General features: G+C 36.8%; 1 protein-coding gene and 1 long non-coding RNA gene across 5 annotated transcripts; one reads left to right on the forward strand and one right to left on the reverse strand.

Annotated features, from left to right (window-relative positions):
• Window positions 1-19,485, forward strand: LOC142152222 (uncharacterized). Of its 4 annotated transcripts, XR_012691307.1 has the most exons (9): window positions 2-182; window positions 5,378-5,506; window positions 5,721-5,894; window positions 6,148-6,187; window positions 8,244-8,392; window positions 13,390-13,545; window positions 15,562-15,679; window positions 16,975-18,311; window positions 19,343-19,485. XR_012691307.1 is itself a non-coding variant. In XM_075208636.1 (8 exons), exons 2-8 carry the CDS (start codon window positions 5,429-5,431, stop codon window positions 18,090-18,092), a joined length of 1,833 nt encoding a protein of 610 aa, XP_075064737.1. In that variant the 5' UTR covers window positions 1-182; window positions 5,382-5,428; the 3' UTR covers window positions 18,093-19,485. The 4 variants fall into 4 exon arrangements, 3 of the variants coding, with proteins under 3 accessions (XP_075064737.1, XP_075064736.1, XP_075064738.1); XM_075208636.1 differs by having other exon boundaries at window positions 1-182; window positions 5,382-5,506; window positions 16,975-19,485; XM_075208635.1 differs by having other exon boundaries at window positions 16,975-19,485.
• Window positions 18,199-25,021, reverse strand: LOC142152224 (uncharacterized). The gene is made up of 3 exons (XR_012691308.1): window positions 24,870-25,021; window positions 20,253-20,374; window positions 18,199-18,483 (listed from the first exon to the last, which is right to left on the reverse strand). It is a non-coding gene; the product is annotated as an uncharacterized LOC142152224 (long non-coding RNA).

The raw sequence follows: 25,021 nt of genomic DNA on the forward strand, positions 1-25,021 counted from the left end.
TCACATGACTTGGTGATGTCAGCAGGTCCTTTCGATGAAGGGGATTTAGCCATTACCTTACATATTGGGCTACAGTTATATCTGATATATGTAGAAATGTGTTAGTGTGTAAACAATAAGATTACTGTCATATGTTTCTATAGTCATCAACTCACTACGTGCACACACACGTCTGCAGCAAGGTACAGTATGACATGACCTATTTTCTTACAGTCCTCATTGATTGAACACAATGTAACACTTGAGTAAAGTTGACTTTGCAATTTTCGATATATTCATATAAACCGTTGACTCAAGATCAGCCATTATTAAAAACACCTGTTGTTTTGTCAGTAAGACCTTACACAGTCCTTTGTGCAACTTTACTTGGATAGATATGCTCATGTTTGGACAATTTACTCTTTCATAGTGTGTGTTAAATTATTAAATTGTATGATTTATAAAGAGTATTAATGAAGTATGCTAGAGGTTGTTGTTTTTTTATTTACACTAGTCATAAATACCTTTTATGCAGCTTAACTTGTTTCTGTCTGTCAGACATTTTATTTATGTATTTGTTGTTGTACCAGATTAGGTTTATGTATATAATTTTGGATAATGGTACAGAATTAAGGTACTTGTCAGGAGGAGAACCTTTTATTTTGTAATTTCTTTCTAAAATGCTATTTTAGTAGTAGACCTTATAATTAATGTTTTCAGGCAGTCGTTTATATATTGCGGTTTTATTAGCATTGCAAAACCAGGATTCTCAAAACAAATCCATAAAAATGTGTACACTAGATTTTGTTTTATTGACCTTTTACTTAGGCTAGCAAATAAGACATTGCAAATATGCAGCGTGACATGTTTCTTTTTGAATAGTATCCATTTAGTTTGCTGATTTCTTGTGAAAATGTATAAACATTTTGTATATTTAAGAAATAGAATAATGCATTATGTATGGAAATTACCCAGTTATCCAGTAAATATGCATACAAATGGTTCTTTTTTCACTTTACAACAATTACACAGCATTTACCACATATACTCTATGGGATTGACCTATGGAAAAATAAATTCTCTACATCCTCAGTGTGTAAATGATAAAGTAGGTGGGGCTAGAATAACTGCATAACCAATCAGTGCACTTGACTTTTCATAGGGATAGACCGGATGTGTCAAACTCGCAGGCTGCATGGGGTCCAAACACATATTTTTTGCGGTCCTGCATTACTATGGGAAAGCAAATGGAATGCAACCCACATTTTATTTTATTCGGTTAAATGACTTAAAAATTCACTGAATACGACAGAACAGTTGGCGTGTCAGTTTAGTCAACTTTCCGCCTCAGTGACACGTGTGCTCGCCGATTCCGCTCGTCTCCCTCCACCCATGATATATGTTGTCGCACGCAGTCAGAACAGTACGCTTTGGTAATTCAAGCAAACTGGTAATCTGGGACTGTTTGTGCTCAAAACATCATTATTCCTTTGGTAAGTTGGTGTCCAAGTACATTTATATAACAGTTTGTTAATTGCTTATCAAATGTATTATCCATTTATGCTGATGATAGTTATTTATTTCTTTTTGGTTTTCTTGCGGCCCACACAATCTTAGATTATTTGGCCCAATTGGGGTATTGAGTTTGACATGCCTGGGTTAGACCAAACTGTAACCAACAGAAGATGCAACACACACAATTACCAGCAACCACAACAAACTACTAAAGACATTACTGTACATGTCATGCCTTTATATGAAAATCCAGCTTGTTAGAGAATAAAAGTATCTGCAGCGGGAAGGTAGGGACAGCTAACATAGGAAAGAGGTTAACAAAAGCTCCCCCCTCCCCCTTATTATGATTCATGGGTGTCCCTGCTGGTGTTTATACCAAATGCTTCTACATTACACATCATGATATTCTGGTAGGCTTTTTGCAAGATTAACCTGCGTGTGTTTGTGTAGTAGGGAAAATAGATTGTATGCTCCATTTGGGCAGAGACTGACGTGAATAATTAAATATTTTCTGTAAAAGTAACTTTAAATAATTTCTGACAGTTTGAATGTACAATGGATTCTGTTACAGGTTGTTTTGCTGCTGGACTGAAAATGACTATTTTGGGCCGGTGCATGAACTGGCCCAAGTCTTTATTATTTGGTGGCTGGCCCCTCTTCTGGGACCAGCCACCTTTCATCATTGGCCGCGGCCCCTCCTCCCCTCTTCTTTAGGATTTGTCACATGGGACATGCACCACGTGACAGGTGCCGTCCCATGTGTGAACTGCCGCAGATGTGCGGGTGGAATAAGGTAAGTGTGTGTAGTATATATTGTGTGTGCGCAGTATACAGTGCTTCCAGAAAGTATTCACAACGCTTCTTTTTCCACATTTTGGAATGGTCTTTCCCTCTATCCTGACTACTCTCCCAGTTTCTGCTGCTGAAAACATCCCCACAGCATAATACTGCCACCACCATGCTTCACTGTATGGATGGTATTGGCCTGGTGATGAGCGGTGCCTGGTTTCCTCCAAACATGACGCCTGGCATTCACGCCAAAGAGTTCAATCCTTGTCTCATCAGACCAGAGAATTTTGTTTCTCATGGTCAGAGTCCTTCAGGTGTATATTGGCAAACTTCAGGAGGCCTGCCATGTGCTTTTAAGGTGTGGCTTCCGTCTGGCCACTCTACCATACAGGCCTGATTGGTGGATTCCTGCAGAGATGGTTGTCCTTCTGGAAGGTTCTCCTCGCTCCACAGAGGAATGCTGTAGCTCTGACAGAGTGTCCATCAGGTTCTTTACAACCTCCCTGACTAGGGCCCTTCTCCCCCGATCGCTTAGTTTAGACGGCCTGCCAGCTCTAGAAAGAGCCCTGGTGGTTCCGATCTTCTTTATTTATGGATTATGGAGGCCACTGTGCTCATTGGGACCTTCAAATAAGTAGATATTTATCTTTACCCTTCCCCAGATTTGTGCCTGTCTTAGAGGTCTACAGACAATTCCTTTGACTTCATGCTTGGTTTGTGCTCTGACATGCACTGTCAAGTGTGGGACCTTATATAGACAGGTGTGTGCCTTTGCAAATCATGTCCAATCAACTGAATTTACCACAGGTGGACTCCAATTAAGCTGTAGGAACATCTCAAGGATGATCATTGGAAACAGGATGCACCTGAGCTCAATTTTGAGCTTCGTGGCAAAGGCTGTGAATACTTGTGTACATGTGATTTTATTTTTTTATTTAATAAATTTGCAAAAATCTAAAAAAAACTTGTTTCACATTGTCATTATGGGGTATTGTGTGTAGGATTGTGAGGAAAAAAAGGAATGTATTTCATTTAGGAATAAGGCTGTAACATAACAAAATGTGGAATACTTTACAGATGCACTGTATATATTGTGTGTGTGTGCAGTATATATATTGTGTGTATGTGTGGGCAGTGTATATATTGTGTGGGGGCCCAGTATATAAATATAGTGTGTGAGTGTGGGGGGCCAGTATGTTAATATATGTGAGGGAAGGGGGGGTCTTAATATAGTGTGGGAGGTAGGCTATTTAATGGTGGAGTGCAGGTAGGCGCTAATTATTTAATGGGTGCTATTTTATTTGTGGGGTGATGGTGGGGCAATTTAATTTAAAAGGGGGTCTAATTAATTTATAATGGGGTAATTGGACCCTTTAATTTAATGCTGGGGTGGTTTGGGAGCTATTTATGGATTGTGGGCTTTTTGTGGAAAATTAGATCTATTTATTAAATGTGATTATATATTTAATGCCTGTGATTGTTGTGGGAAATGGTAATATTTGTTAAATGTAAATGCCATTTAAATTATTGCTGGGGCTGTTTGGAGGGATGGAAATAGGTTTATATATTAAATGTGTTTGCTATCTAATGTCAGGGTTGGTTGGAGGGAAAGAGATATATTTAGCAAATGTGAATATTATTATTTTAATGTTGAGGCTGGAGGGAGGCCTAATTATAAAACGTGGGTGCTATTGATTTAACACTGGCACTGGTTGGAGTTTTCTAAATCTTATGTACCCATTTTGTTTCCAGATAGGGCCTCCAATATTCCAGAATCCAGACAACCAGCAAATGAGCTAAAGTAACCAGCAGCCACAAGTGGTGAAAGTGACAAGAACAGGTAGGAGAGAGCAGGACAGTCTGCCAACTGTCCTGAATCTGGTGGGACTGTCCTGACTTTGGGTGACTGTTTCGCTTAGGACATTTGGGAGGTATGTCCCGCTTCACTGTGTACTGCTCGTTAAGGCAGAACTGTGTGCACCTAACAGTAGTGCACACAGTATTGCCTAAAATGATAACCATGCTACATCACAGGGGGTTACCCTGTCTAAAGTGCCCAGGCACCCCAGAGCCTTAATCCAGCTCTGGGCCTGAGCATAAAAATATATATATGGATTAAGCAACAGTAAAATAGTCTCTTTTTATATAGATAAATATATATTGTACCAAAAACCACCCTTTAAGGATGGGCCGCTACTTATGGGCCAGTGCTGTGTGCTTGCCCCCCGGGCTAAAGTCTGCCAACCCTTCCCTGGCTGCTGCTAACTGGAGAAGCTGAGCCAATGATCCAATCTGCTGCATTGAGAAACTTTGTTCAGGACATTGGATCATTAACTAGTTGACCTCAGTGGGTGAATGGGGAAGAAGCACTTTATATGAAGTTCTCTCTTAACTTTGTTAAATAAGACGGTGTTCTTTGTAAATTCCTAAATATTTTTCTAGCAATAGCTCAGGTTTTATAGAAAAGAAGACAGGGACACCACATTCTTTTGCTCTTAGGACATGGTTTTGTACCACTCATTTTTATAAAAATCAGTATGACAGCTCCCAATTGCTGTAAGCTAATATAACATATTAAATATCTAGGGATTGTTTGCTTGTTTTTTAGAATTTCACATTGCACTTTGTTACACATATATTATTTCACTCCAGCTGTTAATATTTAACTATACTTCTCTTTTTTTTTTTTATGAAGATTATATGCAGCAGCTTTTTACTCTATTTTTCTATAAATCTTCAGTAAAACATATGCACCAAATTCATTACATTTCCACTGCATATATTATATTTATGATAGGAAAAGTGGCTTTCCTGTCTGTCATACTGTCTTTCTGGCTTGTTGTGCACAAATTTATTTTCACCTCTGGGATTGAGCAGTGTATCCTTGCAGAATGCTTTCATGGCATTAAAGAACAATAACTGTTCAATAAAGCGTCTCTTGGACATAGTGTCACTATTGTTAGGGAAGCTAAAGATTAATATGTGAACTGTCCCTATAAGGACAAGATGAATGTGGGAAGACTTTACACCTGAATATAAATAGATGGCAATCTATTCATTTTATTTCATCAAAATAATTTTTTTGTTCTGTTAGGAAGAGAGTCCATTCTTAGTGTGTCTGACAAATTCATTGATTGAAGGCAAAATGGACAATGACCAGCAGCCAGTGACCAACGAGCTCTTACAACACAGCTTGGAGATTATCTTTCTACTGACTGGAGAGGTTAGTGAATGGGATCCTTGCTGCCCTATGTGAACTGGTGCGGTGAGTGGCAGGTAAATCTAAGGAGCCCCAGGACATAGGAGTTATTTTGGTATACAGTGATTCTAAAACTGATGGTTGCGATAATATCTATTTAATCATGATGCAGTTTTATGACAATGATGTATTTTTTACCTGCATTATGAAGTATGTTACCGTTCCATCCTCAATATAGGGTTATACAGTTGTGAAGAAGCTTGGTGAACCGGTTACTATCAGCGAAAGTCCTTCTACATTCGACAGTTTTTCCACTAGTTTGATTATACCCCAAATAAACCTTGACAACAGACTTATACTGGAGAAGATGCTGGAGTTAGCCAATAATATAATTCAAGTGCTGAAAGAGGAGGTGAGCACACAATTACATTATATTACAGCTATGTTATGCACTTTCCATAATACCTTTTCTGACCATAAGAAATTAAGCATATGTAGCATGTTTAATCCATGTACTATGATATGTAGCAAGACACATACATGCATTTTTGCATACACAATGTATACACTTGCCAGTAATTGGGGCTTTTTTTCTGGTGTGTTTTGTATTTTTTGTATTTCTTCTCTTAAAACTACCTTCCATCTTCTTATTTTGTTAACAATAGTTCTCTGGAACTTCAGGTTTCCTAGAAGAGACATGTGAGGGTAAGTAGAGATTAGCTGACTCTTGTGTTGTCATATTGAACAACATACAGATATTGCCAATATATATGTGTGTGTGTGTTGAAGAGTATGAGTATAATAATGTTGAGTATTGCACTAACACTGTTACACTGTTGATAGTGCTGTGTATGTATTTCTGTACAAAGTTAGAGTAAAGTGCTGTATGATTATCTCACAAGGCTTTCATTACCCTGTGAAAGGCAGACCATTACATCTGTGGTAGATTTTTAAATGAAAAACATCTATTCTGTTATTTCTATTTTTAACATTCACACTGATTGGAAAGTTAATCTAGGATAAGTGATTTGGACCCATGAGCTGGGAAAAGGGTAGGCAGATGAGGCAGCTGTCTTAAACGTAGTGAGGTTTGGAAGAGCGGGTTCAGCAGGACAATCAGGTTTGTTTTTGTTTTTGCATTTCATGTAGTATAAGCAGGGGGAAATTCAGTGTACAGTCTGTACCTGAACTCCATCAGCAAGGCTAATTTACCCTTTGCTTTATCAGTAATAGTTAATGTTGATTCTTTAGCAGCCATAGTTTAATCAACACTCACACTTGCCAATATGTTGGAGACATAGAAGGGGAATGCTGCAGCTTTGATTAGATGATGATTCCAGACAGAATCTCAGGGATTTCTGGAATAAAAACTCGCTGAAGCAAAAATGGTTGTCAGACATGGGTATATTGGCAGGTATTATTTATTTACTGTATGTACAGTATAGTGTACAGTGTTAATGCACAGTTTAATTTAAAGCACCTAAAACTCCTAATATTTAAAGAATCAAGAGATACAAAAGTGTATTTGAAGTGTTCATCCTATTTAATTATGCGCTTTGTAGTATAAATATGAATACACTATACCAGTGATGTCAAGCTTTTTGTGATGGTGCACAACATTCTTTAAATTTGTGGTGGATGACTGAATTGCACATGAAATGTTCCCATACAGGGCATGGCAGTGTCAGTGTACTATTATCTTTTTCTCACCAAATTCTCCTATTGTTCCATTGTATTGTGTCAAATTCCTCAAGCAATACCTCTGCATGTAATTGCACCTTACATTCCTACTGTACTGCACTTAAGACTATATTGAAATACCTATTTTGCTTACATTATTTCACATCCAAATCCCACTGTACTATCTCCTCAAAAATTGTATTTTCTTAATTGGCTGCTACCCTCAATGCTTTTATTTGACAATTATATTTTTCCACACTTCGGGACCTAACCATTCGTGTACTGTTGTATTAATAATAATAATAATAATAATTATAATAATAATAACATTGTTTGTTACACATAAATTTGGTTAAATTGAGAAGTTTTGGGATGATATAAAGTAACTCTGAGACAGAAACAATAAACATGGCTCTTTAGGCAAGCAACATTTTGCAAGTGGGCTACATGGACAATTTTTAGTTTCTGCTTTAAAATCTCATGAGATTAATCACTTCCAAAATACTGTGCTCTGTTATGCTTATTTGACCAACTAATTCTTCCGAAATCTCGTTACACAGGTTAAAGTAGCATTTCCTGCCTTGAATCACCTAAAACAAAATATTAAAATAAATCACATGGATGAGCTGATCCAATTTATAGTCAATGAATGCGGCTGATTACTTACTTTATGTAACACAAATAAATTGCTGCATTGCATTAATGATGGTGATGGATGAATAAATATATATTTTTTTAAAGGGGTTAGAATTGTTTAAAACATGTATCGCCAAAACTAAATGAAACCACAAATGAGAACAGTCATGCTAACAAGTACTAATTCTTTCTAGTATGAGAAAGCTACAAAGCCTGCTAACTGTGTTTATTCAGCTTGGAAAGCTAGTTCTTTGTCGTATAGTTTAGGAGCTGCTCACTTCTGTTACTGTTACATACATTTTTGCACTCATTTTGGTCTCCAAGCTAGCTGTAACATAAATATATTTTTGTATATTTGTTTCTAGTCTTACGATAAATCTTACTAATTAGAAATAATTGCAGAAGAAATATAATATACTATATGTGTATGTCTTATTAACTGCAGGCATCACCAATCATGAGGATAACAGTCAAATCTCAGAGCATTTGACTAACTTAGTCAATTTAGTGAACAAGATGACCAAGGACAAAAATCAGATGATTGCCAAGATCTTGAATTGCACCCTGGAACTCACCTACCTTCTGATTGGAGAGGTGAGCAGATAGAGGGAGGGAAGGTATACACTTCTGTAGAATACAAAACAACATTTTTAAGGCTAGTACAGAGAGAAAACATGAATGAATGTGTGTTTGTTGTTTTTTCCATTTTTGCAGTCCTTGTGCTGGAAAGTTTCTAATGATGTAAAAATAGAGTGCCAATAAAACTGCATATTACTGCACTATATAGTAAAACCATGTTGTCTGAGCTGGGATTTTTTAGCAGAATACTTGAGTAAAATTACCACTTACTCGCCAGTGTGTAGAAGTCAGCCAGCGTTCTACTGATAATAGTGCTGAGTATGTACACTCAGTGGCCAGTTTATTAGGAACAGACTGAGTTCTTTGTGGCATAGATTTAACAAGGCGCTGGAAACATTCCTTAGAGATTCTGGTACATGGTAGCGTGATGACGTGTTCTTTGTGACTTTGCACATTTCCTTGCTGGACGTAGCCATTAGAAGATTGGTAGACTGTGGCCATATAGAGATGCACATGTTCAGCAGCAAAACTCAGGTAGCCTGTGGCATTTAGAATGAATTTCAATTGGTATTATGTGTGCTAGGAAATTTCCTCCACCATTACCAGCATGCACAGCTGACACAAGGTAGGATGGATGGATTCATGTTGTCTATGTCAAATTTTAAACCTACCATTCTCATGTTGTGGCAGAAATTGAGATTTGTCAGACCAGGCAAAATTTTTTCAATCTTCAGCTGTCCACTTTTGGTGAGCCAATACCCAATGTAGTCTCAGTTACCTGTTCTTAGCTGACAGCAGTGGACCAGAGTGTGGTCTTACACTGTAGTCCATCCATTTCAAGGCTCAAAGTGTTGTGCGTTCAGAGATGCACTTCTGTTTATCACTGTTGTAATGTATAGTTGAGTTACTGTAGGCTTTCTCTCAGCTTGAACCAGTCTGGCCTTTCTTCACAGACCGTTGCTCACTGGATGTTTTTTGTTCTGTGCCACGTTCGCTGTAAACTTAAGCTACGCTTGTGTGTGAAAATCCCAGGAGAATAGCAGTTTCTGAGATTCTCAAACCACCCTGTCTGCAATTACAATCATACAATGATCAAAGTCACTTTGATCACATTTCATCCTCGTTCTGGTGTTTGGTCTGAACAACTGAACCTCTTGGCCATGTGTGCATGCTTTTATATATGGAGTTGCTGCAACATGATTGGCTGATTAGATATTTGCATTAACAAGCAGGTGTGCTTAATCAAGTGTCCACTGAGTGTATATTTTTCTTTCCATGTTTGCATAACACATTGGATTGAACAGAACATGTAAATAATAAAAAAAAAATGCTACACCAATGTCCCCCAGTATTGCAGAACACACGCAATTTCATCAGCCGTGCTGAAGGTGTAAAGATTGTGCAAAAATTAATTTGTAAATTATGCTGGTGCTTAACAATATTTTATAGAGTGTGATATTCTATACTCACTCAATGTTGTATTCTTTATTTCCTCACTATGGGTAAATGTATCTATTTGGTAACTATAACACTACATTAAAATACATCCATGTGAATAATAACTTTGCTCTTGTGCCCATGGGTGCATTTCTCTTGTTAATGTTCTGCTACATTTTACAAACAGTGAATGGAGCTTGGACAGAAGGTGAACAGAGGAGCTGAAAGAGACCGTTGTGCATGCATATGAGCATCATAACATTAAGCATGAGGGACCATGGGCAGGAGAAAGTAGGACATGGTGTGCACTATGACATTTTTTATATTGTGTTCATACTGGGGTTTCTGTTTACAAAGTTGCTATTGCAGCGATAGAAAAGTTTGCAAGGGCAGCGCTCCCTGACGAAACTGTCTGGCAGCGGTTAGAGGAGTCTTGCCGCTCACCAGGCCAGTCTGGGGGAATCGGTGCTTGTTTGACTTGGGCTTCCAGTTACAGAAAAAAATAAAGTGATTTAAAAATAAATAAATAAAAAACACTGTCCCCTGTCATCACCATCATCATCATCATCATCATCACCATTTATTTATAAAGCGCCACTGATTCCGCAGCGCTGTACAGAGAACTCATTCACATCAGTCCCTGCCCCATTGGAGCTTACAATCTAAATTCCCTAATATACACACAGACAGACAGACAGAGACTAGGGTCAATTTTGATAGCTGCCAATTATCCTACCAGTATGTTTTTGGAGTGTGGGAGGAAACCGGAGCACCCGGAGGAAACCCACGCAAACACGGGGAGAACATACAAACTCCACACAGATAAAGCCATGGTCGGGAATTGAACTCATGACCCCAGTGCTGTGAGGCAGAAGTGCTCACCACTTAGCCACCGTGCTGTCATCCTGAGATGGTGATAGTGAATGTAATAGAGTGGCTGTTCTTGAACTGTCACTGTACATAATAAATGTGTTGCTCCATAGTCTTCATTGGCCAGGGGGTTTAAAAAAATAAATACAATTCCAGTTTTCATTGGATTTAGGGCTTTTCTCCCTTTTAATAAATAAACTCCTGAGTCTCAAAAAAATGCCCCCACTTCTGATACGCATAGCCTAGTTGTACTGCCAGATGGAGGATCAAAACCTCCCAGGTGCACCTATCCCTAATTGATTATATTTTGTATTTTAAGGACAACAGAAATTATTGGTTGTTTTGTTATGGTTATGTTACTTATATTTTTAATATATAGTGTAGTTTTCTGGTTGATAATTCTATTTTACATTTGTGAAATTCCCAGTGTAGTGATAATAATATTTTCTGTTAGCTAGACAAAAGTTATGCTGTACATAAGTGTTGGCACTCAAAATAGACTTCATAGCAGTACATACGGTGCATTAAACTTTAAAGTGAACCTCCACTCCAAAGCTATATAGGGGTTTTAATCATCAGCATCAGCAAGAAGTGTAAGAAATAGTAGAGAGTTGTAATTGTCTGTCCTTCCCTGTCCCCATTGCACAGTGACAACTTCCTAGAGGCTTGTTGATCTTGTTCACCCATTTCTATTCATACAACATTCTAACATTAGTTAACAAACTTCAGAAAAAGGAAGACATAAAAAGGTAAATAGGAGAATAAGCACTTCATCAAGTATGATGGCTTCATGCTTTTGTAACATAATATTCATGATGACAAAGGGACATTAAAGGTGCATGCAAAATACATTTTTTAATGTAAAGTTTACCTCGTTCAGAAGTGCAGAAATCTGCATATGCTAATAATATATTCTTCCATATCTGATACTACTACTGTAGTTATGCATTGGAATTGTACGGTGATCGAGGCTATATCCATTAATCATCTTCATGACCTATTTACTCTACTTCCATAGTGCTATACAGAGAACACGCTCAGATAAGTCCCTGCTCCATTTGAGCTTACAGTCTAAGTTACATAACCCACACACAGACTGTGAGAGACTAAAGTCAGTTTAATAGCAGTAGTAGAACATACAAACTTCATACAGATAAGGCCATGGTTGGGAATCGAACCCATGATATATGTGAGGCAGAAGTGCTAACCACTAAGCTACCTGCTGCCCTATGCCATCCGTTCCAAAGGACTCTAATTGCTCAGCTGCTGTGTTTGAGTGTTGCAACATTATCAATTTTACAGCACATCTCTGTTCCCACCTTTGAATAGACATGCACACAGCTTAGTACAGTGTGTTGCATAACAGTAACATTGCCTCTGACTTTCATATTTTAAACATTTAGCAAAAACAGCAACTATCAGTCATATCCATATAATTTCCTCAATGAACACTTGGGAGTAAATGTATGAATTGGCTGTAATCTAAAACCGCTGATGTTTGACAATTTGCCTTCGGTATTTTAAAGGCAATTATATTAAAGTGTAAACCCAGCAGGTTTTGCCTTTTATATAATTTCCTTTTTAAAAATTATTTCAATGATGAAAATTCTATTTATTTGACATGATGCTTATTATCATGGAACCAAGTTTAAACTGGTCTGGCGTCACCAATTTATTTCCTGTTTTCATCCATTCAGAGCACTGTTCAGGCTTTGAAAAGCTGGATAATGAAACCCTTTCAGATGATGCAATCATTTATTAAATTAAGATCATTGCCAGCACAAAGTACTGGTGATTATAACACGTTAAGAGAGATAAAAGAGATAAACCAAAAGAGGCAGAGATAAGTCAAATAACTGAGTATCATCATCAACATTTATTTATATAGCGCCAGCAGATTCCGTAGCGCTTTACAATAATAATAATAACAGGGCTCAGCAAACGAAGTAAAAATATTTAGCATTTTTTGTTTTCTTTGGCCCTCATTGTTATTAGCTTGTTCAGTTATCACATGTGTAATAAAGAGTTTCTTTACCTCGTCACACTGCTGTGTTTGACATCTCATGAGAAGGTAGAATGTCGCTTGATGATTTCCCCATGCAACCACGCCGCTCCACCTGGCCTGCTCTTTGTCACATACAGTGATTGGACTTTTTTTTTGTACAACAGGAGGGTGAAAATCTTCTCTGTTCAGATTCCTTTAGTTAATCTTTTGCAAGCTTTGTAAAAAATTAAGTGGTGAAGATATAATATCCAAAAACAATTTTTCTTGCATTTCAAATGCCGTTTCTAATTTCTTCACAATTTTTTGTGGTTCTTACACCAGAAACAAGTCTTCCCTATATCAAAAATTATTCCAGTCCCCGAGTCTGGTACACATATTTTTTATTTTACTAAGGCTGGTAGACCAGTCTGCACGTAGTAAAATGTTTGTAAACCACACACATTTAATGCACCATATATATATATATATTTATATATGCCCATGTATTTATTTATTTATAGCCCATACATACAGCAACTATTATAGTGCATAATTCTTCCAACTTAGCTTGTCCTCAGCAGAGAATATCAATATGAACATGTGTAAGGGTAGCATAGATTTGCATTGCATATTAAATTGTACTATTAGCAGGTACCTTCTCTTCAATAACATTATGCACAATATAGTGTATTACTTATGTCTTTGTTTCATTATTTTTTAGGGTTATATTGTTGTAAAAAAGTGTAGTGAGAAGGCCACAGACAGAAATAACCTCTCTGTGTCTGAAGAAGATCCTAACTCTGTGGTTTGTGGGAGAAACAAAGCAAAGAAGATCTTGGAACTTGCCAATAAAATAATTAAACTACTTACCGACCAGGTGAGCATTTCAAGTATACAGAAACAGTGATCTATGGCCTGCACATTCTAATTTAGCAAAATATACTGAATGCCAATGTGCCATGACAAGAGGACCTCATTGGGATGGGTATCTGCACCAATAGTCTATTTCTGGAACAGGAAGCTTGCATGTCTTAGTGGCACTTTCCTTCACAATACAGATAATGTTGGTAGAAACGAAGCTCTTTAAGCCAGGAAGTAGAAACCTTATATAAATAAGAATATACATATATACAGTTATAACAAAATACATTGTATTCTCTCTCTCTCTGTTGAATGTATAAATGGCTGCCACTTTAGAAATTCACTCTGATTCTCTATAATAAGCAATGTGCAGATTGACTACTCTTACATCATTTAGTGCGCTGTTCATTCCAATTACCCTGAGTCATTCAATTTATGAGGCATGAATCTGTGCAAAATCATCTGCAATTGTTGCGTCATATTATTTTTAGCTGTGCAACGTTGACTAGTTCTGTTTGTAAATGGGCATTCAATGCAACCCGCATAAATGTTGGCAGATATATCACATGAGTAGTATTGCTCAAGTTCTACAACTGTCCTTAGCCTTGTCAGAGCTCTACTCTCAACTACGCAAAAAAACATGCAAAAATAATTTTGTGCCAATGGAAATATAAAGAAACCCAAACAATTCTAGGTTATTTATGCTTCAGACACAGGCTAATCTTAATCATAGATTCTTAAACCGCTAAGATTAACTGGAATTACGATTTAGAAGAATATTGGCATTATGTTGTAGGTTTTACAGATGCTCCTCCCCTGTCACATAGGAGTGATTATGCTCAAAAAATGTTGCATGCATCATCTTCAGAGCTTCCTCACCCCCAAGTGGCAGGAGAGAAGCATCTACCCCATTTATTTTAGTGTTTCAGCAAACAGTGATTTGAGCACTATAAACTCTAATCACTAAGACTAGTGTTCGATCTGTCACCAGTCTTAATCTTAGCTGCAAACCTTGCTTGAGCTCTAAAAGAATTTTCAGTCTTAATTGGCCAGGTCTATATCCAGTTTGGCCAAATTCTACAGATCCTGAATGTTCGGCTGTTAGGCCAACGGTCAGATCCTATGAGGCTCTTTTAGTGAGAATGGCTAGTTACTGGCAGAAAATTAGCTGGATGTTGACTGTTATTGCTATATGTGTATACTGTCATCACTCAGATGCATAGTGGCCCCAAAATTACTGTTTCTGCTCTGATCTTGTCTACCAATATTCTAACACTGTTGGAAATCTCTCAAACTGCAATCTGTACCAGTGAAAACATGTTTTTGTTTTGTCTTCATAAAACGCCAACCCACTTCCGGCCTCACAGTCACCCTCCCCCCTGCACCACTTATTATTACTTGCCTTTACCCCTGTACCTCTTATTGTTACTCCCCTGTTTTAAACAATAAAGTAATTTAGAGGGCAGAAGCTATAGAGTGAGGAAGGAAGAATAGATCATACATGCTCACATACACATCAAAAACCAGAAAAGAGAAAATGTAAAATATTTCTACTAAACATTTTCACAAAAACATTAATATCAGAGTAAGTGGGCCTCACTTAGGATGAGGAGTAAACCCAGACAGAAGCTGCAATTTTACACAATTGCCAAACCATATTGCACTGCAGGAGGGGCTGGGAGGAAGATGCATCCTGGTTCTACTATAAATCACAGTATATAAAGCAAGCTGCACAGTATTTGTGTGGTACATGGAAATGCAGCCAGTATATTCCCTGCATGCAACATGGATTGTCTAAGTGCGAATTTGGTCTCTTTAGCTGGTTTTGCTGCTAACTCTAAATGAGGGAAGATGGGTACTTTTTCTATTTGTATTTAAGCATGGTGCTTCAAATTACAGAAAAAAAACCTTAACTGGAATAGCCCTAGTCTCAAGCATTCTGATTAAGAGATCCGGAACCTAGTGTTTACCTGTAGATAAAATGCTTTTATAAACTCAATGTCTGAAAACTAAGAGGTTATTCTCATTTTAGATGCCTATAAAAAATGAGGATGTTGAAGTATATTCCACCATGGAGGAGTATTTAAAAGGATATAGGGAGTTTTTTAAAGATGTGATAATGGACAATGACCAGAAACACCAAAAACTTGGTAAGAAGAGATTTTCTCTCATTGCATTAGCTGTCACTAGCACATTAATGAACAAAATGCAACTCTTACACAATGACTTTTATGCAAACATATAGCTGCACACATGTAAAGTGTTTTGTGCAGTTCTTTTTAACCCAGAAAAATTGCCTTTAAATAGACCTACACACCATAGAGGCAGTCTTTTTATGGGCTTAACCAATATTCGTTAGGATATAGCCAATCCACTAGGAAGTAATGGTGTCATTCATGAATCATGAGATGCTAGTAAATTGATAGCCTAAATATTAACTCACCCCACAAAATGGCCACCTTCACTAGGCATGTGAGAGGTCTACATTAACAACAAAATGGCTGCACTGTTTGTTTTCAATGGTATTTACGTTATCTTTTAGACAGGAAGGCATTTTACATCCATAAATCTATCAATAGGTTTCTATTAATGCAAACAGTCAAGTGAAAATGGTGCTTAACCCAACCTAAATATAGTATTGTTGTTGTAGCAATTATATAAAATTTGGTTATGGAAAATAGTGAATGTGCTTACCACATAAAATATAATCAATAGCTTACATGGTCATATCTTTGGTAGTTTTCATGCATTCATCTGTATAGCTGAGAGACAAATACAGTAGCCAAAGGATATTAAAAAAAAAATACACATACACACGTTGAAGTGGGGATGTATACGGTGGTCCTCCTACTGCCTTCATTGTAAAACTATCAAATTCCATTCACTTACATTCCCATTATATTTTCCATACTGCCACTTCTAAATGTCCACTTCGACCACAATGTATGTATATGTGATGTCTATAATAATTTTAATTTTAAAACTAATAAACCTCATGTACATAGAAACAAATAGAGAATACCTTATCTGAATAGTAATTCCAAATTAGTATACAGTGCTCAGTTCTTCATGTATCAGAGTCAGTCCTAGAAATGGCTGTGATCCACTGTTATCCAGATATGAAAATTCAGGTCTGGTGGGAAGCAGATAACAAGCAGAAAAACATAGATTCAAAAGGGGAATAACCACTCTATGTGCTTTCTCTATTGTAATAAAACATGGGGGGATTTGACTGTACTGAGATGTACAATTATTTAAATTCATATCATATAATGGTGCTCCCCAGTACATGATACGAATTTAAACAATTGAACAAAATAAATAAATAAATATATAAAATATATATATATATATATATATATATATATATATATATATATATATATAAACCAAGAAATATGGCATAAAAAATATGATGAATCTAACACCTATTTCACTGCTGCAGATTCTATAAATGAAGAAAACTTGACTCTTACAAGCGAGCTGAATGCAAATCTCCCATCACAATCTAAAATAAGCAAGAGGAAGAGCAAGCCTGTGAGGATCGTATGCAAGGAGTTTCCTCCACACAAGGAGAAAAATCTCACAGAACCAATCATTTATACTTTAAAAAACCACGAAATTCCACATGGACCATCTCTTGCCAATGACAGTGGCCAAACGAACTCTAGAGTACAGAAAGATTACATAAATTTAGGACCAAATAATGGCACATTGAGTGAAAACCTCAATGTTCAATCTGACTATGCTTCTCATGAAAGTAAACACACAGTGGATATAGTTGACTCTATAGTGAAAGAAGAGAATGTATTGTCTTTATCTGAAAATAATGAAACCTGTGAATCAGAATTTGCTATGCATCATACACGAGGAAAACCATATGTATGTACTCTCTGTGGCAAATATTTTACAAAAAAGTCCCACCTAGTAACACATCGGAGAGTTCACACTGGTGAAAAGCCATATGGCTGTCTAGATTGTGGAAAACGCTTTACCAGCAACTCAACTCTTGTAGACCATCAAAGAATTCACAGGGGAGAGAAGCCATTTGTCTGTTTAGATTGCGGGAAAAGTTTCACAAAGAACTCCAATCTCATTGACCATCAGAGAACTCACACAGGAGAGAAACCCTTTGCTTGCACTGCGTGTGGCAAATGCTTTGCCAGAAGTTCAAACCTAGTCGAGCATCAGAAGATACATACTGGAGAGAAGTCTTTTGTTTGTTCGGAATGTGGGAAAGGTTTTTCTAGGAGTTCAAGTCTTGCTGAACACCAGAAGATTCATACTGGAGGAGAAACCTATATATGCTCTGAATGTGGACAGTGTTTTACCAAGAACTCTAGTCTGGTTAGACACCAGAGCATTCACACAGGAGAGAAACCGTTTGTATGTAATGAATGTGGCAAAGGCTTCTCAAATAGCTCAAATCTTGTTAGACATCAGATAACGCACACGGGGGAGAAACCATTTACGTGTCCTATATGTGGGCGGACTTTCAACCAGAACTCAAATCTTATTTCACATCAAAAAACTCATAAAGTCAAGTCAATTGCAATACAATAATTTGGTGTATGGATCCAAAAACAATTATATAACACATAAACTTTGACAGATCAATGTTTTTTATTTCCATAAACAACTTTGTTTTATTTAAGATGTATTTGTTCAAGCAGAGCTTTACATAAATGTTGTAATATCTTGAGATATATCATTGTAATCTCTTTCCTTTTACATTTTGGTTAGAGAGAATAAGAAGTAAATTGCTCACATTTGAGTTTTTCCGTAAGTATTATAAATATTGCAATCAATATTTTGCTGAAAAATTCTGACTATTTCTAATTACTTTCATAGTGATCCTATTGGTTCCATTTTTATAATGGACTCATAAACTATTTTTTTATTTACTCAAGCAGGCCGTGTCACTTGCATATTGACAGTCTTTATTCATCAGAACCTGTAATGATAAAGGCAGATAAGAGAATAATTCACATATAATAACCAATTGGGTTTCAACTTAAGCTTTAGGCCAGCTACCCACTGGTATTGTGTTAGCATTATTTAACGCAAGTGAAACCTTATGTCAAATGCATTTGACCTGTTCATTACTAGTTTTCGGAGGTCACTGTAGACTTTCACCATCTATGTGGATAGAATGGAATGTGTTTCGAAAATGTGAATGCAAACGGAATACAACCACAACTATTATAGCCGCTAGTAAAAGTGATAATGAGTATGGTGACAGTAGGAGCATTTCTTTCTAGTGTCACATCCATCTACATGAATTTTCCTAACACTAAAAACTGTATTAAAAGCATGTAATTAACTCTGGTGGGTATTAGGCCATACATAACTTAATGCAACTGATGCAGATTTGTACTGTAACTGTAAAAATTGCCTTCTGTTGTTGTTTGTTGGAATTGCCAGGCAAACTTACATTTTAATACTACAGAAACAGAGTGTAAAAATATTCTACGTCATATACTGTACAGTATAATAATTCTAGTGGATGACATTAGTGTTTATCTCATGTCATTATAAAGTCATCTGATTCATGGGCTATGCATACTAAGTGTTGCAGATCCACCCACTCAACCAGTCACAATGTATCGGTGTGTAAGGAAAATAATGCATGATGGTTTCTTAAATTGATGTAGATACCACATATGCCATGATATCAATTTTCCAAAGCAGCAGGTTTTAATCTTTAACTTATTAAAGTATGTTTCACTGCGTGGAAGAATAATATCCTGGAGTTATTTAACTTTTTATGTAGTGCTCACCAATGAATGATCTGAAAAGAAATTTACTTTCAGGTAAGAAAAGCAGATGGAATTAAGGAGGACCCCTTTGCGCTTTTATATCGACTTTGACACAGATGAAAAAAATCAACAACAAGCACTTTATTTCAGAAAAATGGAATTTATTAAATTTGCCTCTCAAGTAACTATTAAAGTGAAAATACAAATTGCTTTAACAAAAAAGCTTGTAATAATTTAAATAAATTATTATCTAAAACAAATTAATAACTCTTACCATTAGAGCTTTTTAAATCTGTTTTAAAGTCTGTTTTATTATATTGATGAGACACACTTGGGGGCTAATATGGATTGCTTTCAGCTACATATCTAGTGGACATCTCAAGCTTTTAAATCTGTATATTTGAGCGTTCGAGGTACCTACTTAAATGTGAATTGTCAAATAATAGAGATGGTCCTGTCTCTGTTGCCAATTTTTGAGGCAGTGTTTTTCATGGCAAATATGGTCTGGCAAAACTTTTATATCTTAGTCATGTAATTTCCCTTTTATAGAGAGCTAGAATGGGGAGACTGTAGACTGTTCTACCTGCAGGAAACATGAATAATTACCCTACTAAGCTAATAGAAATCTAACATAGAGATGAATGAGTTGGCTTACAGTTGGTGATAGGCAATTCACATTTATTAAATTCATACTGTATGGGGAGTGGAGAGGTTTGTGGAGTGAGAATAGATTCTTTTTATTTAAAATAAACTGATCCTACTGCAAATGCAATATTTTATGTGTAGCACTCAAACACGCCATGCCATGTACTTCTTAAAATGTAGAATACATTGCCCTATGCTATGCTATGTTTTATGACTATGTTTACAAGTAATTTTCTGAAGAACCACAATAAATAGAGGGTGGTGTATAAACGTGGATAACCCCTTTAAATGCAGCATCTATTTGTTTTCTATTCAGTACCTTGCTCTGGTAGCTTTCAATCTCGTCTTGGAGAAAGGTCTGCCATGTTATCTGCTGGAGCTCCTCACGTAAATACTGACAAGTTTCCATGTGGGACTTAGAGATGTTCTGAGCAAGATGTTCTGGGAATGAGAAGGAATTTGAATTCTAATCCACACATCACAATAATGGTTTCCTCTATGAGGTCTGATTTGAAAATCAAAGACTTGGGGCTAGATTTACTAAGCTGTGGGTTTGAAAAAGTGGGGATGTTGCCTATAGCAACCAATCAGATTCTAGCTGTCATTTTGTAGAAGGTACTAAATAAATGAAAGCTAGAATCTGCTTGGTTGCTATAGGCAACATCCCCACTTGTTCAAACCCGCAGCTTAGTAAATCTAGCCAATAGTCTTAATCTGTCCGTTTAGTTTTTTTTATTTTTATGTTTTGGGGGGTTCTTTTGTGGGAAAATATCCCAATTATGATTTTTCATTCATTGCGAGCCTGCAGAATGAATGGGTGTGGGATTCTATACCTTATTAAGGTATTCATATACCCTCTTCTCTTACTAATATTTTCAAAGTTAATTTTTCGTCTCTATTTTTCCATCTTTCTACTTTGGCCAAGAACTGGATTAAATGCGAGGTCTCCTGGCTGGGTCGTATAGTGGCTTTTAAGATGATACTATTACCTAATGTACCTCTTCCTCACCGTCCCATACGTTGTCCCCAAACTAAATTGCCATACAAGGTGCAAACTAAATGTCAGAAAAATATATAGGAAAAGGACACATGTAACATATATAATGAAGTGAATCAAAATTGGGTCTGGTCTGGTCAATACTTGGATGGGAGACCATCTGGATATATGATATAGAGATGTGGTTGATTTATTGAAGTTGATTGTCGTCTGCCTGTTGATTTAGGCATAACACCTAGGGTGGAGTCATAAGACACCTATCCTTTCAGGATATATGACATGGGAGTGCTTTAAAGATTTTATGGAACTATTTTGATTCACTTCATTATATATGTTAATTGTGTCTATGGGGAATTTTCCCATATGTTTTTCTGACATTTAGTTTGCACCTTGTATGACAAATTACTGAGCGCCTTTGTACAAACCATATTTTAATTGCAATCAGAGCAACAATAGCCCAAAGATCCAGTATAGTTTTGACATGGAGACTATAGGTATGCTGTATTCCATGTACACTTCAGCGCCTATTATGAAATGGTTTAAATGCCACGAGTACATCATAGACTGAGCATGCTCGGCTTAGGGAGACTCTGCATCTTTCCCTGACTCTCTGCACTCTGTTTCACTTGAATCCCCTTGGCACTGAGTGCCTGGCATTCTTTCTATGTTACCTAAGCATGACTATTATAGCCCATACTTACCTACTTTCTTCAGCTCTCTTCCGGGAGCCAGCCAGTGGAGGGGGGCGTGAGGGGGCGGGGCGGCCAAAATCGCGTCATTTCGGCCCCGCCCCCTGTGACGTCATGACGCAAATTGCGTCATTTGACAGCGGGGGGCGGGGCTAAACGCCGCGATTCATCGGGAATCGCGGCGTTTGGGATCTAATTCTGCCCACTTCACTAGGAAGTGGGCACTTCCTAGTGAAGTGGGCAGAATTCGGGAGATTGCCACACTCGCCCGGGAGTCCGGGAGACTCTCGCAAAATGCGGGAGTCTCCCGGACATTCCGGGAGAGTTGGCAAGTATGTTATAGCCTGATAATATGTCATGATTTTTCTCTACAATAGCTGTAACCTGACTTTGTAATGTGCATCAGTATCCTTTTGTTATTGTGTTTGTAATGTTCCTGTTTTGCATTCACCTTTATTTCTGTTCCCTGTTATATGCCCTTATAAAAAAAATTAAAAAAATATTGATGCTAAATCTTGGGGTTGGATGAGATTTAGAAATTAGGCTGCTGTTAGGGCTTAGTAAAGGTTAGAATTAAAACTATTGCGTCCTGAGATTTTCTTTTTACATTTGTTTCATTTGATAATTTACATGAAAAGATGGCTTATATTTTTTTGACAGCAATGTGAGGTAGAAGCTCTCTTTAGGGTATGTTCTGTATAGGCTAATTTGCTAGAAAGATTAATGGTGGACTTTGCATTCTGATTGGTTGAGAGCAAATGCACCTTTTATAAGAACAGACCTGCGTGTTATCTAAGACACAAAAATGAATCATTAGAAATGGTTAAAATACAAAACACTTTTTGGATTAAGTATATAAAAGATGAAATCATTCATTGCATGTTTCACAAACGTTGGACATCTTTACTTCACAGTCAATGGTGAGATTGTGGGCTTTTATATTGCATATCTCCTGAGATGCGTGGTTTAAAATTGCTTGAACAGTTTATTAATATTTTTTTGCTGTTACTGCTATGTGTACTCAACAATTAGCTCTATTTAATATGAGGGCTCTGCTATGTTCAACAGTCAATTGAATGTAGCTTAATTGTAGCCTGCTATTGACACCATAAGCATGCAGCCATAAAGTGAATGTTTTGTAATATGTTGTTAATTTTTAAATAAGTATCTTGTACAGTAATATTAACATTTAATTTTAGACAGCCAAAACTTTTATAAACTACTGTTTCAAACTTTGTTCTGTACTTCTCTATAAAAACAGTATATCATTCAGATATCTTAACTATGACATTAGTTCACTAGAAAATTAAGTTCAATACTTTTCGGCATTCCAAGAGACACGGCTACATTTTTAAAAGTGCTGATATTAGAAAGAGAAAAAAAATCCTTGTAAAGTGAATTCTTATTATTTGTTGATGTAATAGGATCATAATCTGAAATATAGTTTAAAGTAAATATTTATTTGCTTAAACATATTTAAATGGAATGTTGTAAATTAATTGATTTGAATTTTTTTCTCTTGGTAAGACTGCTTTTTAATCAGTTGATTATTTTGCAAAATACATGTAAAAAAAAACCTGCTGTGTTCGATTGGAATGCAACACAGGTAATCTATTCTGAAAATACTGCAGGCACCAGGATAATCAAGGCTTAATTTACATCAGAATGGCACTCCGACACTTTTTTTTCCTGCAGCCCTGAAAATGATGGTTCCACCACAGCTTTGTACCTCCCATATGAGATAGGGAGATGTAATTGGAGAGTACTTCCCATTCTCTCCAGATGATATCGTACACTGTGAGTACAGCCCAGAAAGGCTGATTGGATCAGTAAGGCAAGTTGGGAATCTAAGTGGGATGTCTTGAGCTCCACTTATTTTTGTATTGCTAAATACAAAAAGTGTCAAAGGAGGGGAAAAAGTTTTCAGAATGAGAGGGAGAGTGGCAAAATGATGTGCATTGATAGAGAGAGAGGGTGATGGAATGGAGGGAAGTGAATTACATGGGTGGGTAGCGAAACCAGGACATTGTTGGCCCACACAGCTTGGACGTTTTTCGAACTGTGGGGTGTGGAAATGGGCTAAAGCTTGTTAAATGCAGTCATAATTACACCAGACTGGTCTCATCACCTTCTGAGCCTAGCCACATTTTGCTATTTCGCCTAGTGTAATGTAATGTGTAAAGGATTTCCACTTTTTTTTGGGGGGGGGGGGGGTTATTGGTATAAAAGGGGCAAAACATGGTGATGGGAGAATAAATCAGGATCATATTGTCAGTGGAGATGGTCCACTTTAGGTAAAACAATGATTCCATAAGCATAGCTGCCAAGAGTCCAGAATTTCACAGGAAGCTCATGCTTCGCAGGGCCCAAAATGTATACAAATCAGGGAGTAGCAAGGCGTTGTTTCTGTGCTGGAATGTTGGGAACTATACACAAGTGACTTTGTGGTGGATGGAGATTACAGGTGTCTGGAATCCCCTGTATAAAAAAATGACATAATTTAAAAGACTCTCTTGAAATGAGTGAATTTTGGACTATTTAAAGATAACCATGTATTGAAGATTTATACTGTGTATTTGACATTTATGTGAGTTTGGTTATGTAATAATTATGTAAAGTGATAAATACTTAGAACATACATTTGCTGTTTAAGAAGCTGAAGGTAAAATGCTATGCTTGCCTCTGGACACATGTGACGCATGCAGTGTCTAGTATGAGTAAACAAGTAATAATGAAATAAAACCACCTCCCAAACGAAAAGATTTATGTAGAAAATAAAAACAAATGCTGGAACACTAAAGCGCAGTAAAGAAGTGTGCATAGTGACTAGATTCACTATTCATGCCATTTAATTGTACTGTCTTTCTGTCTGACATGTCATCTGTGCTGAAGAAAACAAAAACTTCCTTAATACTTGATGGGCGTTATATAGTCCTTATAAAAGCCACCTTTGACATATCAGGTTTTTTTTTAAAACAGAATTATATGAGTGTGGAATATTTTCTTTTGGTACAATTTAGCTTTAAAGCCCCAGGAAATTACATTTACAGCATAATACACTTGGAATGCATTTGTAAGTAAAAATGTTCGGTATCTTTTTTTGCAAACAATACTGTAAGTTAGTAAAGTAAACTATACAAAATGTCTGTGACATTTAAAGAAAGCAAACATGGTATCTAGATGGCAATCCTTGCAAAGAAACGAAATCCAAAAACATAACAACTAAGGTAGTGAAGAGATGGAATCTAACCTTTTATATATTTTTATAGTTGTGAATCCAAGGCAGAAATATGTGAGTAACAGAAGTAGTTTTGGTCATGTAGAAAAGCAGGTGGTTGTGTTCACTCTCCTTACTTCTTATCTAGAACATAAGAGAGAAGCTGCACTGCTCTACTAGTAACA

The sequence above is a fragment of the Mixophyes fleayi genome, chromosome 4 (genome assembly GCF_038048845.1).
Source record: "Mixophyes fleayi isolate aMixFle1 chromosome 4, aMixFle1.hap1, whole genome shotgun sequence".
In the NCBI taxonomy this organism is placed as follows: Eukaryota; Metazoa; Chordata; class Amphibia; order Anura; family Limnodynastidae; genus Mixophyes; species Mixophyes fleayi.

Bases quoted from the DNA above. Each gene is read 5' to 3' on its own strand.
- LOC142152222 (XM_075208636.1), top strand. From the start codon at position 5,429: ATGGACAATGACCAGCAGCCAGTGACCAACGAGCTCTTACAACACAGC. The intron at 5,507-5,720 runs GTTAGTGAATGG...TCCTCAATATAG, and splicing joins TCTTTCTACTGACTGGAGAG to GGTTATACAGTTGTGAAGAA. The intron at 13,546-15,561 runs GTGAGCATTTCA...TTCTCATTTTAG, and splicing joins TTAAACTACTTACCGACCAG to ATGCCTATAAAAAATGAGGA.